The 19766-nt window shown below is 47.1% G+C and overlaps 1 protein-coding gene across 6 annotated transcripts in view; it reads right to left on the bottom strand.

The window, feature by feature from the left end:
* Positions 1–19766, bottom strand: part of RyR (Ryanodine receptor) — a 314977-nt gene that overhangs the window by 222932 nt on the left and 72279 nt on the right. For all 6 annotated transcript variants that reach the window (XM_055062325.2, XM_055062323.2, XM_055062324.2 and 3 more), the window contains exons 3-6: positions 19240–19338; positions 5488–5565; positions 4767–4842; positions 1221–1333 (exon numbers count right to left, since the gene is read on the bottom strand). In XM_055062325.2, coding sequence (XP_054918300.2) covers positions 1221–1333; positions 4767–4842; positions 5488–5565; positions 19240–19338 — 366 coding nt within the window. The remainder of the gene's footprint in view (positions 1–1220; positions 1334–4766; positions 4843–5487; positions 5566–19239; positions 19339–19766) is intronic.

The following is a 19766-nucleotide window of genomic DNA, read 5'->3' on the forward strand; positions in this document are numbered from 1 at the left end:
TTACATTAAATTATGTTTGAGATTATACATGACATATGAATCTTCAATGGAACAATAGTTGCGTCGCCTGTTTCAGGCTGTTATGCACGAACAGCTGATGTTTGGTGTATACATTACGCAAAAAAGCAGACGAATAATTACTGAAGCGTTGGGCAGTTTGTGATGCTTTTCATGCCTCGAACTTCCCACGGTGGGACGTAGACTGCCCGAGCCAAAAGTGTACGGCAACAATTCACCGCGTTCCTTTATCCGTAGAGCAGTACCAACTGCACCATAAAGTTCAATAATAATAATAATAATAATAATAATAATAATAATAATAATAATAATAATAATAATAATAATAATAATAATAATAATAATAATAATAATAATTATTATTATTATTATTATTATGTTTGAAAACGCATATACATTTAAGAGAAAAGGGTAAGGGAGGAGCAGGCTGGAAAGTGCCGCCGGAAGGGGCAGAACGCCTACATACTTTCCAGAAAATGAATACGCATACTAAAAGCACACCAGTTTAAGGCAGATTTTCGGTAAGCACATAAAGTAATTTTTGTCACCTGAATTATTCTTTTCGTAAAAGCATGCTGCTACGGGCAGCTTTGAGGAACGTCCAGGTGTAATAGTAAATGATGGAGTCCAAAGTTTCATAAATATTCTGTTAATGAGAGACGCCCATTGCGGCGCCTCCACATATCATAATTTTCATTACATCGGGTTGGCTCTTTCGCGACAACTCTGCACAGAAGTCTTATATTGAACCGACCCAGTATACATACAGCGCCTCAGAACCATCTTCTTATGATCTGGTGCTATCAAAATGTAAGTGTCTGCCGCTCCTTTCTATAATGGTCCTTTGGTCTCGCAATAACTTGCGCTGCAATATATGTTTTAGATATGACAATAAGGTATCGTTACCGTACTAAAGAATACATAACCGCCTTTACGTTATTAGTAAAAATATCAGCGCAGTTAGGATGACTGTATGTTTAGCGCCCACATGACTTTCAAGGTAATGGTCCGTTTTGTCATGGCCGACAGATCACGAAAGAAATGCTTGAGCTCATTTGCTTCAACAATGGCGCTTGGAACCGCCTTGTTGAGGCTAATGACCAGACAAAACAATAACTAAATACAAGTAATACAAACATACGTCAGGAAGCTCTGCGGCTACTAAAGGAAGCAAAGCAGCTCGTGCGAATATGGATGCTAACCAGGTATCGCTCGGTGGCTACGCTGACGAGGATGAGGTCGTCTCCGACGCGGACCTTCTCTCCTTCGGACCTCTGCTTGGAGGCCGGGTGAATGGTCCACCAGCACGCCTCGCCTGGTGTGTGTGGGAGTGGAGGGGCCGGAGCAGGGTGCATGAAAGAAAACGCCCAGCATTTAGGAAACGGAGCGTCGGTGTACCGGAAAGCAAGAGCGCCACATCACTTGCAAGCGTGAGTTTAGCACCTTAGCTACAGTCTTCTGCGTGTACTGCAGCACGCTCGTCCCGCAATTTAATGAGCACTCAAGAAATTCGCGCTCACGTAACCGCCACGGAACCACTGCTGTCTGTGGGTGAGCAGTGAACGTGAATACAATATCAGTACGCGTCAAAGAGAAACAATCATCCCAGTCGCCACTGCGTTTGCTCACCGGCTATGCACTCGGGGAAATATCATTGCGAGCCTGCTATTCTTAACATAGCCGGAGGATATCCTACTCTGATTTGCTCCATTTGTCCACAGTAAATATATATCAACATTAGAACATTTCGGAACAATGCTTGGTTTTATCTCGTTTTGTGCTTGCCTTGCGCCGAAGCCGCTTCAGTGCTAGATGCATTATTCATCATCGCCGTCCGTTACCGTGCTGCATAAGCGTCGACGATGGGTGCAATATAGCACGATACTGCAAATGCTGCAGCAAAACAAACACAGGGAGAAAGAGGAGCTGTAAATAGCCAAGTTTAGACACGCATTGCCACAACCGCTGGCGATTGTGACAGGTGGGTGGCGCTGGCGTTTTCGCGTGTGATGACGCTGATAGTATTCATGCACGTTTGCTTGCTAATGCACTGACCGAAGCGCAATCTTAGCAGAGTCCGATGTCTCAGATCGAACATGCTCAACACAGCCACGTATAGATTGTCGCGAGATTCCTTAAAGATTGTATGACAGCGACAGAGCGATGGCGATGCTTACGTGTTCCTCTGCAACGCAACAATGCTCGAGTACGCAAGGACTTGAAAGCATCCTGCAGCTCGCAGGTGCGGTGAGCAATTAGGTGCTTCGTTATGTGATGTATCGACACACTGATAAGATACAGACCAAAGAAATCTTTTTTTTTTGTAACCGAGAAGCACATTATGCTATAGTGGTGATCTATGTGTAGAACTCAACGCGACGGGCGATTGGAAATCGAAACATAGAAACGCTGCATACTTCATTACGTGGCCAATTACACAAGCTTTTTCAGCATTTGGGGGGGCACAGTTGCGGGGAAATTTTGTGATTGCTGATGGGTATTCGGGGCCACTGCGATAAAAAAAAATGCACTAAGGTTACATTTAGGCGTCAACGTTGACCCCGATGCAAACTAGTCTGTACGCGAAACGACACAACCGCTGAAACACTTGCAACTGGGAGCGGAAATGCCTTACTTTTAAAATCCGCAGAATTTTTGTGCGTCTTTCTGCTCTGAAGCTACGTACTCACAGAACTGTGCCCACAGGTTTATTGCAAACACTCGCCCAGAGGCAACAAAATGTTTCTTTTTTCTCTCCGCGATTAGAGTTTCACCCCGTGCTCAAACATAAACTTTACAGTACCGTTATCATTTTTTTTTGCTACACAATCTTGCAAGGGCCAAAGTGACGCAAAAGATATTAAAAGTGCCACGTATTACACTACAACTGAAGGAACCTTACCAGTTACTTACCAAGAAAGAAGAAAGAGGAACAAAAAAGTGCGAAAGAAAGAAACAACGATACTGAAATAAAGAAAGTATATAAACATTGCCAGGGAACTCGACTGAGTTCTTGTATTCGCGAACTTCAAATGCGTTCATCCGAGCAGGAGAGCGACACAATGAGTCTAGGCGAATCGTTTGTTCAGAGCGCACGCCTAACGGGCCTCAGTGAACATAACGGCGACATCGCGCAGAGGAACGAGGGAGGCCATTAGTTGGATTGCCGTCACGACCAGTTCCTTTTTCACTCGCATGTCTAAGTACCGGCTCGCTCAACTACGGCTCAACTGCGTCAGACGCACACACGCACACGGCACAGAAGCGTGGCATTGCAAGAGATCCGCGCCACAGCTCCTAGTGGGGAGCTTAAACACTCGCTTGGAGAAACAGCAGTACAACGAGGTTCATTGTTCAAGAAACTCAATGCCTGAAACTCTCCTGCAACGGGACCTATTTGGAAGGACGTGACAGTGCTCGGGCCGTTGCTGCTTTTTTTTATATATATATAAACGAAAAATGTGTTGTGAAACGCCACAGGCCACGTCGAACGGTCGCGTGCCACGTTAGCCGTGTGTGGGTACTGCATGATCTTTACGAGGACGCAGTTGCAGCAGTTTTCTGAGATAAGCTCGGAAGAATATCACGGGCTGCCATAAACCGAGTGCCGTTAAAAAGAGGGTTGAATTCGCGTGCGATTATGCAAACTGCTGTTCCCAACGATCGAAAGAAGTGCTGGTTGGCCAAGGAAGCTTTTAGAGCGCGGCATAAACGGCGCAAAGCCCTTGAGCATGGGCATGTTGATCATTATCAGAAATGTCGGTTTCCGGATATGTTGTGAAGTTCGCTTGCTCCAGTCAGGAAACTCAGGTTTCATCAACTTTTACTAATGCGCTTGCGCAACCTATTCTTCTTGTGTTTCCTTGTGCATATATATATATATATATATATATAAGACGAACCGCACAATGTACGGTACGGTGCAACAGTGGAGAAACGAGAGATAGAGGAGGAAGAATAAAGGCAGCGTTCGGGCGACCATGTTATCCTACGTCCACAACCTCCCTCCTGCTCGCGTCACACAAACACACACACACACACGCACACACACACACACACAAATATATATATATATATATATATATATATATATATATATATATACGCATAATGTGACTTCTGTAAGGAAAAACCAGTGTTAGAAGCGAGACCTTTGTCTATGCTTTTTTATACTGTCCCTTTGTTTTCTTGTGGGCCAAGCGGCTGAAAAACGTTTATATCATCACGTAAATAGCCAGCCACTGATGCGACCGACGTTTTTCCACAAATGCTGGTGATTTTTACTTTATGCATCTTTGCAGGCCTATTGTATGACGCAACTTTAAGTTGGCTCTCACGAACGTTTGCACCAGGCGACAGATAGTTAGGCTTTCGCAAAGAATGTATGAAAAATCAATTCCTGATCTATTTTGTTTCGACTCCGACTATCTTGAAATTTGATTTGCAATCATGAGCTTGGCGTATAATTTTGCTGTGCTCTTTGTTTCTCCAGTTGCCGTAGACGGAGGTATGGTCGCTTTCCTAAATTTGACTTGTTTCGTGCATGGAAACAGCAAGTACGCGAAAGGCATAAAAAGGAGGTACATATAAAACCGACTTAGGCCGGGACGCGTAATTAATGTTTTCCACGTTATGCAAAGTGGGTGATGCGGCTGCAGATTACGAAAGTATAGAGCGAAGGCACAAGGTTTGTGCGTCTTTGTTCCTGTAAGCAGCAACATTACCTCGAAAGGTCCGGCATGCTTTACCTTGACAGTGATCTTGTAAGCCGACATCGAAGGCAAGCTTGTCGTTGTATGAGCTGCTCGAAAGACAGGCCAGGTACTGTGTTCAAGAAATGGGGCGAAAAAGAAAAAAAGAATTTTAGTTGGTAAGCAGTGGGAATCGATATACACAGTAACATCGTGTGGGAGAAAAGTATGAGCCATCTACTACTCTAAAAAGAACAAACTTGCTCTGTATAGCAGCAGTCTTAATTCCAGATTTTATTCGAAACCGCCTGGCAGACCGCCTATTAACATATGACCACGGGGCAATACATACAATTAATAATACTGAGATGTTAAATGTTGAAGCACGCAGTAACTCAGCCATTTATGTCCGCAATCAGTTTAACACGAAGCGCTGTTCGAGGAACCAATACTTCTTAAGAAAGAAAAAAAAAATACGTAGTCCTCATGTTTCTTTCAACAATGACCTGGAAATTTCCATTTCCTTTTCAACATACGCAGATACAGCGCTCTAATCCCACATGCGTACATATAAAAAAAAAATGACACAACGCGGTCAAAAACGGATGTGTGGCACACTTCCCCAAAGTTCGAGGATATGAGATCTCTTTCCAACAAACTGGGTCATGGAGAAACTTTGCAAAAGCAGCCGTAGACAATGGTTCAAGGGCAACCCGTTGTAACGCAACGCCACGCCAAACTCTCTAAAGTGGAAGGAAGCTTTTTTTCGTGCACCTACCATGTTGCTATTCTGGTGCCTCAAGAGCACGGCGTGACCATACAGCAGAGTTCTGTGGCCCGACTGCGTTCCTTTGCCCTGGAAGAAGAGAGAAAATAAAGGGGCGTACATAGAAACAGCACTCAGTAGAGACGTCGAGGTTTGAAGCTCTAACAAAGGCAATCACTTTTCAGAGGAGGACACGGAGGCAGAATAAAGCCTCTGCGCAAGTCAGACGAGGCAATGTTCATGTTTGCGAGGATGGATAGATAGACTGCTTTCATGCAATCTGGATTTCGTTTCCTGCTTGAAGGTACACACACAACACGCTCGCACGCATTCAGCAGGAATGCTTTGGCAGAATTGTACATAAACTGTGGGGTATTGTGCGGCACGAATGTTTGCGCTAACAAAATGAGACTGATATTAAGCTATATCGATGCGCTTCATCACAGTGACTAAATTTTTACTGTTCTTCATTTAACATTTTTTAACAAGAAAAAAAGAAATCAAGAAAGAGATTCTTATAAATAATCTCACTTTATTTATCAATGTTCATTGATTTCGTCTAATCGTGAACCAACTCGCCTGTCAGTCCATCCTTGCAGTTGAATATTCAATCATTCACCAGATGTTGGTGCAGACTTTCACTATTGTGGTCCTGGAAATAATATTACACCTTACCGTTTGAGAGTAAGGAGTTCGTTTATTAATAATAACAACACAAGTTAGCTTAATCGTCGGCGGAGGTTCTTGCACTCGAAACTCACGATGGCAATCAGGGTGGTAAAAAACCAACTGCTGCAGCAATTTCTGAGTCGTGAAAATAACTAGAAACCCTACAGACGAAACTGGAAACTGTTTGGACAGACTTAGATAAAAATTTGGAAAGCTATTCAATCTACAGTTGTCGTCGACCAAACACCGTGCCTCTTAAGTTGAGTTGGCGGTGAGAATGGGGTGGTATGCGACTACGCACTGCACTATATACCGCGTCACACCTCGCGTAAAGGGAGCAAGGAGGAACGTCGGAGTGCTTCAATTATTTTACTGCACTAACTTCGCGATCGACCCCAATTTCCACGTATGATGACGTGTTCACTAATTTTGACTAATTAATGGAGTCTTACTCGCCAAAATTAAGATCTAATTATGAAGCCTGCAGTTGTGGGGAAAGGCATGCGGGCGTAATGTTTAATTATTGGCATCACGCTTCTATGCTAGATGTCATCTGTTTGAATCCGATCGTCACACAACGTTGCTATATATAAATATATATATATATATATATATATATATATATATATATATATATAGATAGATATTGAAAGGGGGTTTATTGCAGCTCGTATGCGGGATCGCAAGTGGCTCTTGATCGCGAGTCCTAGCTGTTCGCATCAGCAGCCCGAGCTCGGGTCTCGCGCCGCAGCGGTGGCAGTCCGCACAGCGCCACATGCATGTTACCCACTACAATTGCCCCCGCGGTGAAGAGGAGCCATCCTGGCGACCTAAGGTGATGACACGATAAGGGGGTCGTGGTACGGCTTCAGGCGGCTGATGTGAACCGTCTCGCGGCCACGGCGGCGTTTGTCCGAAGATGGCGTCACCGGTTCGACCACATAATTCACCGGCGATGTACACGCGACGATCCGGTACGGACCCTGATATTTCGGAGCGAGCTTTTGGCTAAGGCCTGGAGATTGGAAGGGCAGCTGAAGCCAGACGTGAGAGTCCACGGCGAAGGACTGTGTGGGCTGCCCGTTGTCGTGGCGATCTTTGTGGATTCCTTGGGTATCCGACGTGAACGAGCGAGCCAGTTGGCGGCACTCTTCAGCATGGCGAGCAACTTCGGAAAGAGGGGTGAATTCAGAGGCATCCGGATGATATGGTAGCATGGTGTCGAGGGTAGTGGATGGTTCACGTCCATAAAGAAGGAAAAATGGGGAGAAGCCTGTGGTAGCCTGAACGGCGGTGTTATACGCGTACGTCACAAAAGGGAGGACATCGTCCCAATTGGAATGATCAGACGCAACATACATGGTGAGCATGTCACCAAGAGTGCGGTTGAACCGTTCCGTTAGACCGTTAGTCCGTGGGTGATACGCCGTAGTGGTGCGGTGAATAGTGCGGCAAGCGGCGAGTAGCTCATTAATAACTTCGGACAAGAAGACACGGCCTCGATCGCTGAGCAGTTCTCCCGGTGCGCCATGCCGTAAGATGAAATGCCGTAACATGAATGCGGCGACGTCGCGAGCAGCAGCCGAAGCCGAAGCAAGTGCAGCAGTTTCGGCATATCTTGTGAGGTGGTCTACTGCGACAATTATCCAACGATTTCCTTTAGCAGTGGATGGAAGAGGCCCATAAAGGTCAATGCCAATCCGATCAAAAGGACGTGCAGGACACGGTAAAGGTTGTAGAGGGCCTGTCGTATGAGGAGATGTCTTGCGTCGCTGACAGGCTACACATGACCGAATGTATTTGCGGACATAAGAATACATGCCGCGCCAGTAGTAGCGCTGGCGGAGCCACTCGTAGGTTTTCAGGACGCCAGCATGAGCTTGTTGTGGGTCGGCGTGGAAGTACGTGCATATGTCGGAGCGCAAATGGCGAGGGATGACTAGCAGCCATTTGCGACCGTCCGGCTGATAGTTTCGGCGGTACAAGATGGCGTCCCGTAGCACGAAATGGGTGGCTTGGCGACGAAGGGCTCGAGGGCATGTAGCCGTCGAAGAACTGTGAAGAATGTCAACGAGAGACACAATCCACGGATCTTTCCTCTGTTCAGACGGCATGTCGGTAACAGCAAGCGTAGCAACCGGGCACTCTATGGGTGAGGGTGGCGTTTCGTCGGATCGCATGGGCGATCGGGAGAGTGCATCGGCATCAGAATGTTGGCGCCCGGATCGATAGATGACGCGAATGTCAAATTCTTGGAGCCGAAGAGCCCAACGTCCAAGACGGCCTGACGGGTCTTTCAGTGACGCAAGCCAGCAGAGCGCGTGGTGGTCTGTCACAACATCGAACGGATGGCCATACAAGTAAGGGCGAAATTTGTTTAACGCCCAAACTATAGCCAAACATTCTTTCTCTGTGACAGAATAATTGGTTTCTGCCTTCGTGAGGGCACGACTCGCATACGCAACCACATATTCCGGAAAGCCAGGCTTGCGTTGCGCAAGGACGGCTCCAAGACCAACGCCACTGGCGTCCGTATGAACTTCGGTCGGTGCAGTCGGGTCCTAGTGGCGTAGAACAGGCGGTGAGGTAAGCAGACGACGCAAAGTGGTGAAGGCTTGGTCACATGCCGGAGTCCAATGGCGAAGGTCACCGGGGCCAGCCAGGAGCTTCGTCAGGGGAGCGATGATGCAGGCAAAATTGCGCACAAAGCGTCCAAAATAAGAGCAAAGGCCGATAAAACTTCGGAGCTCTTTCAGTGTAGTCGGCCGCGGAAATTCGGCGACAGCGCGAAGTTTGTCAGGGTCGGGAAGGACGCCGTCTTTGGAAACGACATGGCCAAGTATGGTCAGCTGGCGGGCGCCGAAGCGGCACTTTTTCAAGTTAAGTTGAAGGCCGGCGGTGGCAAGGCAAATAAGGACTTCGCGTAGACGAGAGAGGTGAGTGGTGAAATCAGGGGAGAAAACTACCACGTCGTCTAAATAACACAGGCACGTCTTCCATTTGAGGCCTCGCAGAATATTGTCCATCATTCTTTCGAATGTCGCGGGCGCATTGCAGAGGCCGAATGGCATTACTGTAAACTCATACAGGCCATCAGGCGTAATGAAAGCTGTTTTCGAGCGGTCGGATTCATCCACTGGCACTTGCCAATAGCCCGATCGCAAGTCCAAAGAAGAAAAGAATTCAGCACCATATAGACAATCCATGGCGTCATCTATGCGCGGTAGAGGATAGACATCTTTTCGTGTAATCTTGTTGAGGCGTCGATAGTCCACACAGAAACGAATCGAGCCATCTTTTTTCTTAATGAGTACTACGGGCGATGACCAAGGGCTGCAGGATGGCTTGATAACACCACGGTCAAGCATGTCTTCAACTTGCTCGGCGATGACACGACGCTCGGTGGATGACACGCGGTACGGACGCTGGCGTAATGGTGCGTGATGTCCCGTATCAATGTGGTGAGAGACGGTACTTGTGCGGCCTAATGATGCTTGGTTCCAATCAAAAGAGGCGTGAAAATCATTTAAAAGAGTAATTAGTCGCTCACGTTGTGTCGGCTCGAGGTCATCCGCAATGGAGCGACAAAAAACATCCGGTGGTACTCGGTTAGATGGCACATGGGGTGTCAGTGCTGCTACGTTGGCAGTATCTACGTCGTCGGCCATAGGGAAATGCACAATAGCGTCAATGTCGACAGACTCGACGGTACCAATAGTCTCGCCACAGTGCAAAGCCAAAGTGTATGAATTTGGGTTTGAAATCAGTATTTCTGCAGCACCATGGTGAACCGTGAGGAGGGCGAAAGGCAACAATATAGGTTGGCGGCGAATGAAGACGGCAGCGGGTGTAAACATGACCGTCGCTTCGGCAAGCGATGCACATGAAAGAGGGACAAATACAGCACTGTGAGGAGGAAGGTCAGTATCCGAAGCTACACAGATCCTGCTAAGATCCTGAACTTGAAAGTCGTGACATGGCAAATCGCACAGAACGGAGAACTGAACCTCAGCACGTGCACAGTCAATGACGGCATGATGGCGCGACAGAAAATCCCAACCGAGAATGACATCGTGGGAGCAACAAGTTAGCACAAAGAAATCAATGGAATACAATATGTCTCGAATCAGCACCCTGGCAGTGCACATAGCGACTGGCTGAACTTGTTGTGCACTGGCTGTTCTAAGCAATGGAACCGAAGGTTTCATGGTCACTTTCCGCAATGCACGACAAAGCTTCTCACTAATCACGGATACAGCAGCACCTGTATCGACGAGCGCAAGGCATTTGATGCCATCAACGGACACTTCAATAACGTTAGCGGGGGGAAAACGAGGACTTTGATGTTCCGACGATGACGCAGTTCGTGCCTCAGGAACTGCGGAAATCAGTTTTCCGCCTCAGTAGTACTGGCACTGGGTCTACGACGCATGGGTGAGAGTGAGCGCCGACGAGGAGAAGGCGAGCGACGGGTGCCGTAGAGCTGTGACTGCGGTGCCGGCATGCCATCAGCAGCGTAGGCTTCCGGTGGTGGTCGCTGAGGCAGACGGAAAGGTCGGAAGTCGGAGCTGAGTCGTCGCGGGGTGCCCACGGAGGCCGGCAAGCGCCAGCGGCAGAAGCGCACAACATGACCCGGGGTACCGCAGGCATAGCATATTGGGCGGTTGTCAGCAGTGCGCCAAGGATGTGGCCCCCGCTGCTGTGCACTGAAAAAGGATTCCACCGGCTGGCGAGGCGAAGGCGGAGGAGAGAACACCGGCGGGCGAGGCGCTGAAGGCGGAGGAGAGAATCCCTGTAGACGAGGCGCCCGTGCAACGGCTTCAGCATACGTCAGAGGCGCGGCCACGGGAGCCGGCTGACACGGAGGTGGAAGAGCTTCGGTCACTTGCTCTTGAATTATCTGTCGGAGCGCTGGAGCCAAACATTGAGAAGGCTTCTCCGTGGTCGGCAAAATCGAGAGCTGTCGTGCGACCTCCTCGCGCACAAATTCTTTTATTTGCGTCAGCAAAGTTGTGTGGTTGTCGCCAATAATTAATGCGGCTAACGAATCTTCCGTAGGCGGTGGGCGCCGAGCTAAGATGCGTTGTTTCCGTAGCTCGTCAAAACTTTGGCACAAATTGATAACTTCGGCCACGGTACGCGGATCCTTCGCTAACAACATCTGAAAGGCGTCCTCATCAATGCCTTTCATAATGTGTTTTATCTTGTCCTGTTCTGACATTGACGGATTCACGCGCTTACACAGGTCAATAACATCTTCGATGTAACTTGTGAAAGTTTCACCGTGATGTTGCGCACGCCCACGCAGGCGTTGTTCTGCGCGAAGCTTGCGCACAGCGCGGCGCCCGAACACTTCTGCGAAACTTGTTTTGAATGTGCTCCATGTGGCGAAATCGTGTTCGTGGTTTCGGAACCAGAGGTTCGCGACGCCGGTTAAGTAAAACAGCACGTTGTGCAACTTGGTGACGTCGTCCCACTTGTTCTGCTGGCTCACCCGTTCATAAGAAGACAACCAATCCTCCACGTCATGATCATGGGTGCCGCTAAAGATGGCAGGATCACGCTGGCGCAACACACCGGAAACGATGACCGCCGGAGGCTGTGGTGCATCTTCCTGGGTGGTTTCGTCAGGCATGGTCGTAGCAGTCGGTAGCGTCCGGCTTCGGAGTTTCAGTTTCCGAGGTCTACCCCGCAGCTCCACCAAATGAAAGGGGGTTTATTGCAGCTCGTATGCGGGATCGCAAGTGGCTCTTGATCGCGAGTCCTAGCTGTTCGCATCAGCAGCCCGAGCTCGGGTCTCGCGCCGCAGCGGTGGCAGTCCGCACAGCGCCACATGCATGTTACCCACTACAATATATATATATATATATATATATATATATATATATATATATATATATATATATATACCCAGCAGTAGCACTCAAGCATACTTGGTAGGGAAAAGTTGGGGTAACAGGTAACACGCCAAGAAAGGCACTGTCATTTAAACGGCTTCTGTTCGCTGATGTATCCTGTCCGCACAATAGCTTTCGCAGCAGTAATCAAAGCGCTAGCCCTTTGGCAGAATGTGTAAGAACTGAGGAGACGGCTCTTCGAGACATGGTAGTTTCCAGGAGGTAAGATAAACTGGAGAAGGAATTGATACACAAGGGCGTCACTAAGAGAGAAAACAAGCTTCGTTGGGTTCTTAAAAAAGCAAGGTCAACCAAATTTCAATTGCTGAGAAGAACCATTAAAGAAAAGTAAATCATGTTCTATAACATGTCCCACCCCGGAAACACAAAGACAAATTTGTTTTTCTAAGATGTATGCTCAGAGTATATATTTTCACCCCATGATTTCAGGTCAGGATACGCTTGTTAACCATATTGAGGTTTTTTGGCTTTTAGAGAGCCCAAAATACTTGCACAATCTTTACAACCGGCGTGGCTCTCTCGATTTCTTCATAATATTTCTATTGTTCTAGCGAAGGAACCTTTTTCCTATTTTTATTGTATCACGTCTTTTGATTATGTTTCTGGCGCATCATTACCTAAGCTGTTCTGGCGCCATGAAACTCCGCATAAGTAACTACAAAATAAAGGGAAAACTGCATGTCTGAGCTCTAGTAGCCAGGATATCCTTATTGTTCAGATAGTATTTGTAACACGCAGACTTGTTCCTTTAAAGTTAGAAATATATATCGGTAGTATGGCGACGAGGGTGATTTTTAGCCCCTAAGTTAAACCGTAAAATTAATTAGATCTGAATCGTTATGTTTTTGAGCGTGCCTTGTTATTACGAGGCAAAGACATAGCCGTGAGAGTTGCACGCAACCAAGGAGTGCAGCGGGCAACAGTTACATACGTAAGCGGTACAAACACAATGACGCCCGTGTAAGCTCTTGCAACTGGTGGAGTACGCAAAAGGAGATCATTTATTTTCAGTGAAGGAGAAACATCGACCTGCGCCAGTACGCCGAGACCTGCCTGTGTTTGCATGGGTACGGCAAAAACGCAAGGAAGGAAATAGAGTTGATGGATGGTGAACACGACATGAAGCAGGGATGCGAATATGCAAGAAATCCTATGCTTTGTTTTTGTTTTTACTTTTTTGTTGGAGTCGCTGGCCGGGCGTACACGGAGGGAAATACATCCTACCATGCACAGTCCTCTCGTTGGCAATACTTGCTGTCACGTGGTCACGCCACGGGCTCAGAATAGCCGCTCAGACAGTGATTACCCTTCAGTACGCCTCCTTGAGAACAGGCCAGATTCCTCAGCCCTTCGGGCTTATGGAGCGCTGGCGCAAAACAAACGTGTGGAGCTTGTTCATAATATACAATGATGCACCCGGCAAGATGCATGCTGCACGGCGTGATGAAAGGGAACGTCAAGGAGAATGGTATGCAGTTGGTTTTAGATGAAGCCGTTCAGTTGATCTCCGCCGTCCAGGACTGGTTTCTTTTCAACTCTCTCGCTGTTATCGTCGCCAGTGACCGTTTGTTTGGTCGATATTTTTATGGTGAATGCGTGCTGTATCGTTATTGATAACATGCATACCAGCTGCGAGGCAGGTATTGAGCAATAAAAGGAAATGCTTGGGCTTATTTTTATCCGTGCCAGAAATGTGATAACGGAATACCGCTGTTAGTACACGCACTCATACACAAAAATTTTTGAAAAGAGCAGTTCTTGTCAAAAAAAAAGAGAAAAAAAAATCGAATCTCGAATGCTCATGAATCACTCTGTCGCCAGGACACTTATTAGAGCCGATTTTTCATTGGTGCAATGCATCGGAGATTCGGAGGAATGCTGGTCTCTGGTTTTCTGAGCTTCGGAAACGTGAGACGCACGGCAGTAGCTCTGGGTTTACACTGAGCTCGGCGGCAGATGTTGATGGCGGAGTAACTTGAACACTGCCTCATTAAAACTTCTTTCTGGACGAGTTGGTGCATACTTGATTTGAATATTGTAACACCGCTAACCCATGCATCCACAAAGTAACAAAGTAAGTTTGGGAGAGACAAAGATTCTCGGTAAGAGTGCCGACACGACGGGACGCGTCATGGAAGCATTTTACATAAAGAAATATGGCAGCAAGTGCGTAAGCACCCCCTCTGTATCGCTTTTTTCTGCAGAGCTTCAATTTTTGGAAACGACCGCTTACTGATTGATTGTCTGTTAGTATCCCTTGGCTTTTTTCTTGTTTTTTTGTTTTTCTGTGTCTGTTTTCGGTGACTGCCGGCACTTACGTTCATCGATGCGCAATGTGATTTTTTTCCCGATTGTATCGCTCCCTTCGCCTTCACTTCTGCCTTTGCCTTCATATAAGGTATCCGTCTTCCGTCAATAAAATTTAGTTGACAGTCAGCGCTTGTGTCTCGTCCTTGTTACTTTGTGGATACATGTGTTAGCGCTGTTACAATATTCAAATCATGAACACTGCCGTGGTCTTTAAATGAACCAGAAGACTACGGGATCCGAAAGGCTCAATGTGTTGTTAGCGACAATGAATCAAACATACGGTGAAGCCGGAAGAAGCATAAGGGAAATTAAGTGCGTTAATTTAAGTTGAAATCACGAAACTATAACAGGAAGGGAAATGAAAAGAGACCAAAACTCGGCACAGGTGGAAGCCGAACCCACATACCCCGCATTACGCGCGCGGCGCGTTAGCATTGAGCTACCTTGATGATGCTCCCGTGAACTTTATCGGGTGTTTGCGCATGCGTATTAGATCTAATCCTGGGAGTGTTAGCCAGCGCCACTCAAGACAACGGCGGAGGACGTGGAACATCCTTTGAGCAGCAGGCGTCCCAATATTTTTTTCATTCATTTTGATATCATTTTCCTTATAGCTTTCACACCTGAATTAGAAATGGCAGTTGGACTCGCCCGTCTATTTTCTTATAGCTTTTTGTCTCTCTGTCTTCTACGGTTATAACAATACTAGTGGGAAGGAAATGGTACCTCACACGTTTAGCCCTCGCTCTTCAAGTGTGCCTCGGCTCGAAAGGTTACTGACTGACTGAATAAACTTTATTGAAACCAGCAAGAGATGGTGGCTGGGCCTAGGCCTCCCACGTGGGGACGTATGGAATAAAAATTTACTTATTATACGTTTGACAAATATGCTCCATTTCGGGTTCAATGCGACTTCGGTAAAAAGAAAACATACCGCGGGGTCGCCGAATGCTTAGCACTTTTCGAATTTGAACACCCTTTTGTGACTGAGTGGCTCGATACTTCGCTGATAACATGTCGATTATCACGATTGGTTGGTGATCCGTCTTTGCGAACCGTTTCAGTGCATGAAATGCCTTTTTTGAAACAGGCCCCCAAATTCATATTCTAGCGCGTTCACAGTATCCGTCTCCGCTATTGTTTCTTTTCCTTTTCTTTTTTGTTACCGATAAAGGCGCCAAGCTTTAGCGCACCGAGGAATTCGAACATCGACGTTCTCCCGACTTCACCGCGCAGAGCGAGAAAGACCAACGAAAATAAAGACTGGCCGTGTGCACGGTTGTGCGTCGTCATGTGTAGACGTCCGCTGCAAGACTTTCACCGAACGGGCGGCTCTTCTTTAGACAGCTCCGCGCGCAGAGAAGCGTGCCTTGTTCGACACTAAAACGATCGGCCGAGCGTGGCTAAAACGGGAAACGGCTTTTGTGTTCACCCCCCATGCCATCAAGAAGAACGAGGCGTGCGCAGGGCGCGTCGAGTGCATGCCGCAGAAAAGGAACGAGCCGCGGTTCGCTCTTGCGAGAGCTTCGCTTCGCGCTCGTGTGAGGCGCCCGAGGCGCCACTTGCGGGCGTCTTTTTGTCTTCAGAAACGCGGTAAAAGACGGGCGGTGCATGTGCTTCAGGCTGCGTTTATTTCTACACTGCTTTTTTCTTCGGGGACGGCGTAGGGCTTTCTACGCGGATTAATAGCGAAGGTTCGGGCCAGCCGGTTACCGTAATAACTTAAGTTTTTAGCGCACTAAAATGGACGAGAGACAGTGGTACGACGCGGACACAGCGGTCTATCGTCTCTTTTCGTGCGCTAAAAACCTAAACGTTATGGAATACAAACATGCCCAAACCTACGCTCTTTCACGCATACTGATGTAGGGATGCCGACCTAGGACAATCAGGGTACTGCGGTGATAGACACACCGTTTTAAATGTACACATGTAAGGCACGTCAGTCAGATGCACGTGTAGGCTAGAGTATTACGTATCCCATGCGAGCATATTATTCGTTTGCGTGCCAAAGGCCCCGGATGTACCCAAAAATGCGACTGAAGCTTTCATTATAGTACAGGGAGAAATGCTGCATTGGTGATTGGCGGTCATTCTGTATCGAAAACAGGGAAACTTTGGAAACTCGGGCTCGAAGGACGCAGACGACTTGAAGAAACGAAATATGCGCGGAAATTATAGAAGAGGAAAAAAATTGAAACTCACATTGTTCCCTTTGACCACGACGAAGCACGGTAATTGTATAAAACAAAAATAACAATAGCTGATGCGTGTACTAATACGAGAGCCTATAGGATATAAGACGGAAACGGGCTCATTTGATGGGGAAGGTAATAGCCAAAGAAGGAAAAAAAATGATATAGAACGCGAAATACTCGACATTTCCGTCACGCGTATTACTTTAACAAAGCAAGCATTAGAGACGCCGGTCCGCCTTCTTGGATTGAACTTAACTGCTTTAAGTTTACTATCCTTCTGCGCTCCGGCTCTTAGCCACAGCGAAGGGAAGACCAGCACTGCAATCCCGGATTTCCTAGAAGGATCAAGGAGAGTTGGGCACGAAATTTCTAATTTACAGTTTCTATATCTTTTAACAATATTGATTTTAGATTTGTTTTATTTGTATGTTTCTCATTTATTCCGCCATTTTTATCAAATCATTCTCTCCAAGCTAACTCTCTTAATTCTGTATGCTACCTATCATAACATTTTGTTTTCACCTGTCTCACTTTCCCTATTTCTCAATATATTTTCGCAACTGCCCGGTGTATTCGCCAGTCCCCCAGAGTGTCTACGCGCCACCAAATCGAAAACTCTACATCACCGTCGACTAGCGACATCCGAAACGTAGGAGATTAGTGTCCCTCCACTGTAGACATGTCTCTGGGCAGGAATGTGTCGCGGCTTACGAGGATGACAGGAGACGAAGGAGGCAGCGCGTGCGGCGTGTCTACGAGACGACAAGAGCCTAATCGCTTCGGACAAGTGCCGCTCCTCTTCGTCGGCTCCTGCCATCTTCGCGTAGGCACCGCGAAACGCACCGTGCTTAGCGTGGCATGGACAGCGCGTGAGTGACGGGACTCTGTACTTTATAGCTGGCTTGTGTGAATGCCTCTAATGGGAACGTCTTCCTCGTTATCTTTTTTTTCATCTCATCGCCCCCCTTCTCTTTCCCCATCCCTCTACCTCTCTGCTCCCTCTGTACACCACTATTTCCTCTACCACAGTACATACAGGGTAGCAAAACCAAAAACTCTCATCTGGTACAATGACAAATGCCCCTGGTGCCACGAAACACCCACGCTGTATCACATAACGTGGGCATGCCAGAAGATTGACGTGGTACCCCTTATACCAAACCCGAGTGCGGAGCAATGGGAGGGAGTGCTCTCCAGCGATCGCCAGGTCGACCAAGAAGGTCTGATTCGGCGAGCACAACTGGCAGCAGCATCCAGCGGAGCCCTGGACTAAGGGCAACCGACCGTTGTGCTAGAAGACGGACGATGCCATCTGAAGACCGCAGAAGACCAGCGAACCCAGAGCTGATAAAGTTTTTCACTCACTCACACACTCATCTGGTTAAAGAGGAAACGAAGCGCGACTTCAGACGGGACGTGAGACGAAGTGGACAGGACGAGGGGAGCGAAGCCGGGACCAACGCCGTACCGGGATGGTCACTATGTAGACCTAACAAGGAATCCGCTAGAATGTGCGAGCGAGGCGGAGTGAATTGACAACTCAAAGTACAGGGGCGGTGAACGGGGCAACACAGTAATGCCGTGTCTGTATTTTGTACCGCTCTGTAAGTTGCGCTTGTCAGAAAGAATAAGCTAAGTCCGTAGGAAGCAGAGAAATAAAGTCCATGTGTACGCGTGATGCGCGAACATTAGCGAGCTGCACGCGCGCACGACTTGCGAACACTGACTGAAAATATGCGTCACTTTGAGCGCGTCTGCGTAGAAACGTAGTCGACTTCGTGAGTTGAAGGCGTCAGCACCTCTCTACACTGTGTGCGCTGTAAAAGCTCGTTGCTTGTAAGAAATAACAAACGACGTTAATGAGAGGGAAAGTGACGTACTTTTTGGTTTCATCGGACTACGCGTAGTTTGGGTTTATGCATATTCCGTTTCATTTCATTTTCATATCACTTCATTTATTTCATCGTTAAAGGCCCGAGGCCATTACGTAAGGAAGGGCTACGAAGGGCTAGAATAAATAAAATAGAACAAAGCATAGGATAATAACATTTTGGACTCTATAAGTAAACGTCGCGTAGATCTTTTCTTTTGGTCGGAAAAGCACTCTGCAAGATGAAACTTCTGCGGGGTAACTTTTTCGTTTTTCATATTAGGGAACCAATTGCCTAGGTTGATGAAAACATAATGACCCCGCAAAGTTAATACAGTCAGACATTATTTAATGCATTTTTTTCAAGAGGGCATGTGCGTTTATGAGTGGTGCCTACTGTTCCTTTTCTGAAAACAAGAATACATATCAAGTATGCATGAATAGTGACTGATATCTTGTAGTTCAAGAAGCTTGGTTGAGTTGTTCAAGACTCTGTGCGCATCTTCATGGGCACTTTAGCTTCTAATTGCAATACAATTTTGCAAAGAATTACAATTGCTCAGAATATTCGGGTTTGAGATAAGTAGTAGTCCATATTATGGCGAATTATGGCGATAACACACGGTAAATATAACATGTCCCGTTCCCCGCGCCTCAAGCCGAATTCGCCGTGACATGCAATATATTTTTCTATAGGCATGAGCATTCATTCACATAGCAATTGTATCTGTTATTTTTTTTAACATTAGATGACTTCATCTGATGCAAATTAACACATGCATGAAAGGGAGTCACTGACCGTGTCCGAGTTGGCAGCCGTGACCATCTCCTGGAGGGCCCGCACCGACAGCGCCTGTTCCAGTACCAGCACGCATGACAGCATCTCCGGGGGAAAGTTCTGTCGCCAAAAAAAGAAAAAGAAAAACAGGTATACAGTGCTAGACGGCCGGTTGACATGCATAAAAGCGGTAATGGATGAAGCACTGACATCCGCGCTCATATCAAAACCGTGCAGTTGCCCCCCGACCTACCGACCGACCGACACACACACACACACACACACACACACACACACACACACACACACACACACACACACACACACACACACACACACACATATGTATATATATATATATATATATATATATATATATATATATATATATATAAGGAAGCGTTATCACGCTACAACTGCTCGTAAGAGCTGATACCAGCCAGACAATGGCGATGTTGCCTATATCATTAGCGATCGTGGCACCCCAATTGCGAACAGCCGACACAGGCAGACACACACACACGTATATATATATATATATATATATA

The sequence above is a fragment of the Dermacentor andersoni genome, chromosome 10 (assembly GCF_023375885.2).
Source record: "Dermacentor andersoni chromosome 10, qqDerAnde1_hic_scaffold, whole genome shotgun sequence".
Taxonomy (NCBI): domain Eukaryota; kingdom Metazoa; phylum Arthropoda; class Arachnida; order Ixodida; family Ixodidae; genus Dermacentor; species Dermacentor andersoni.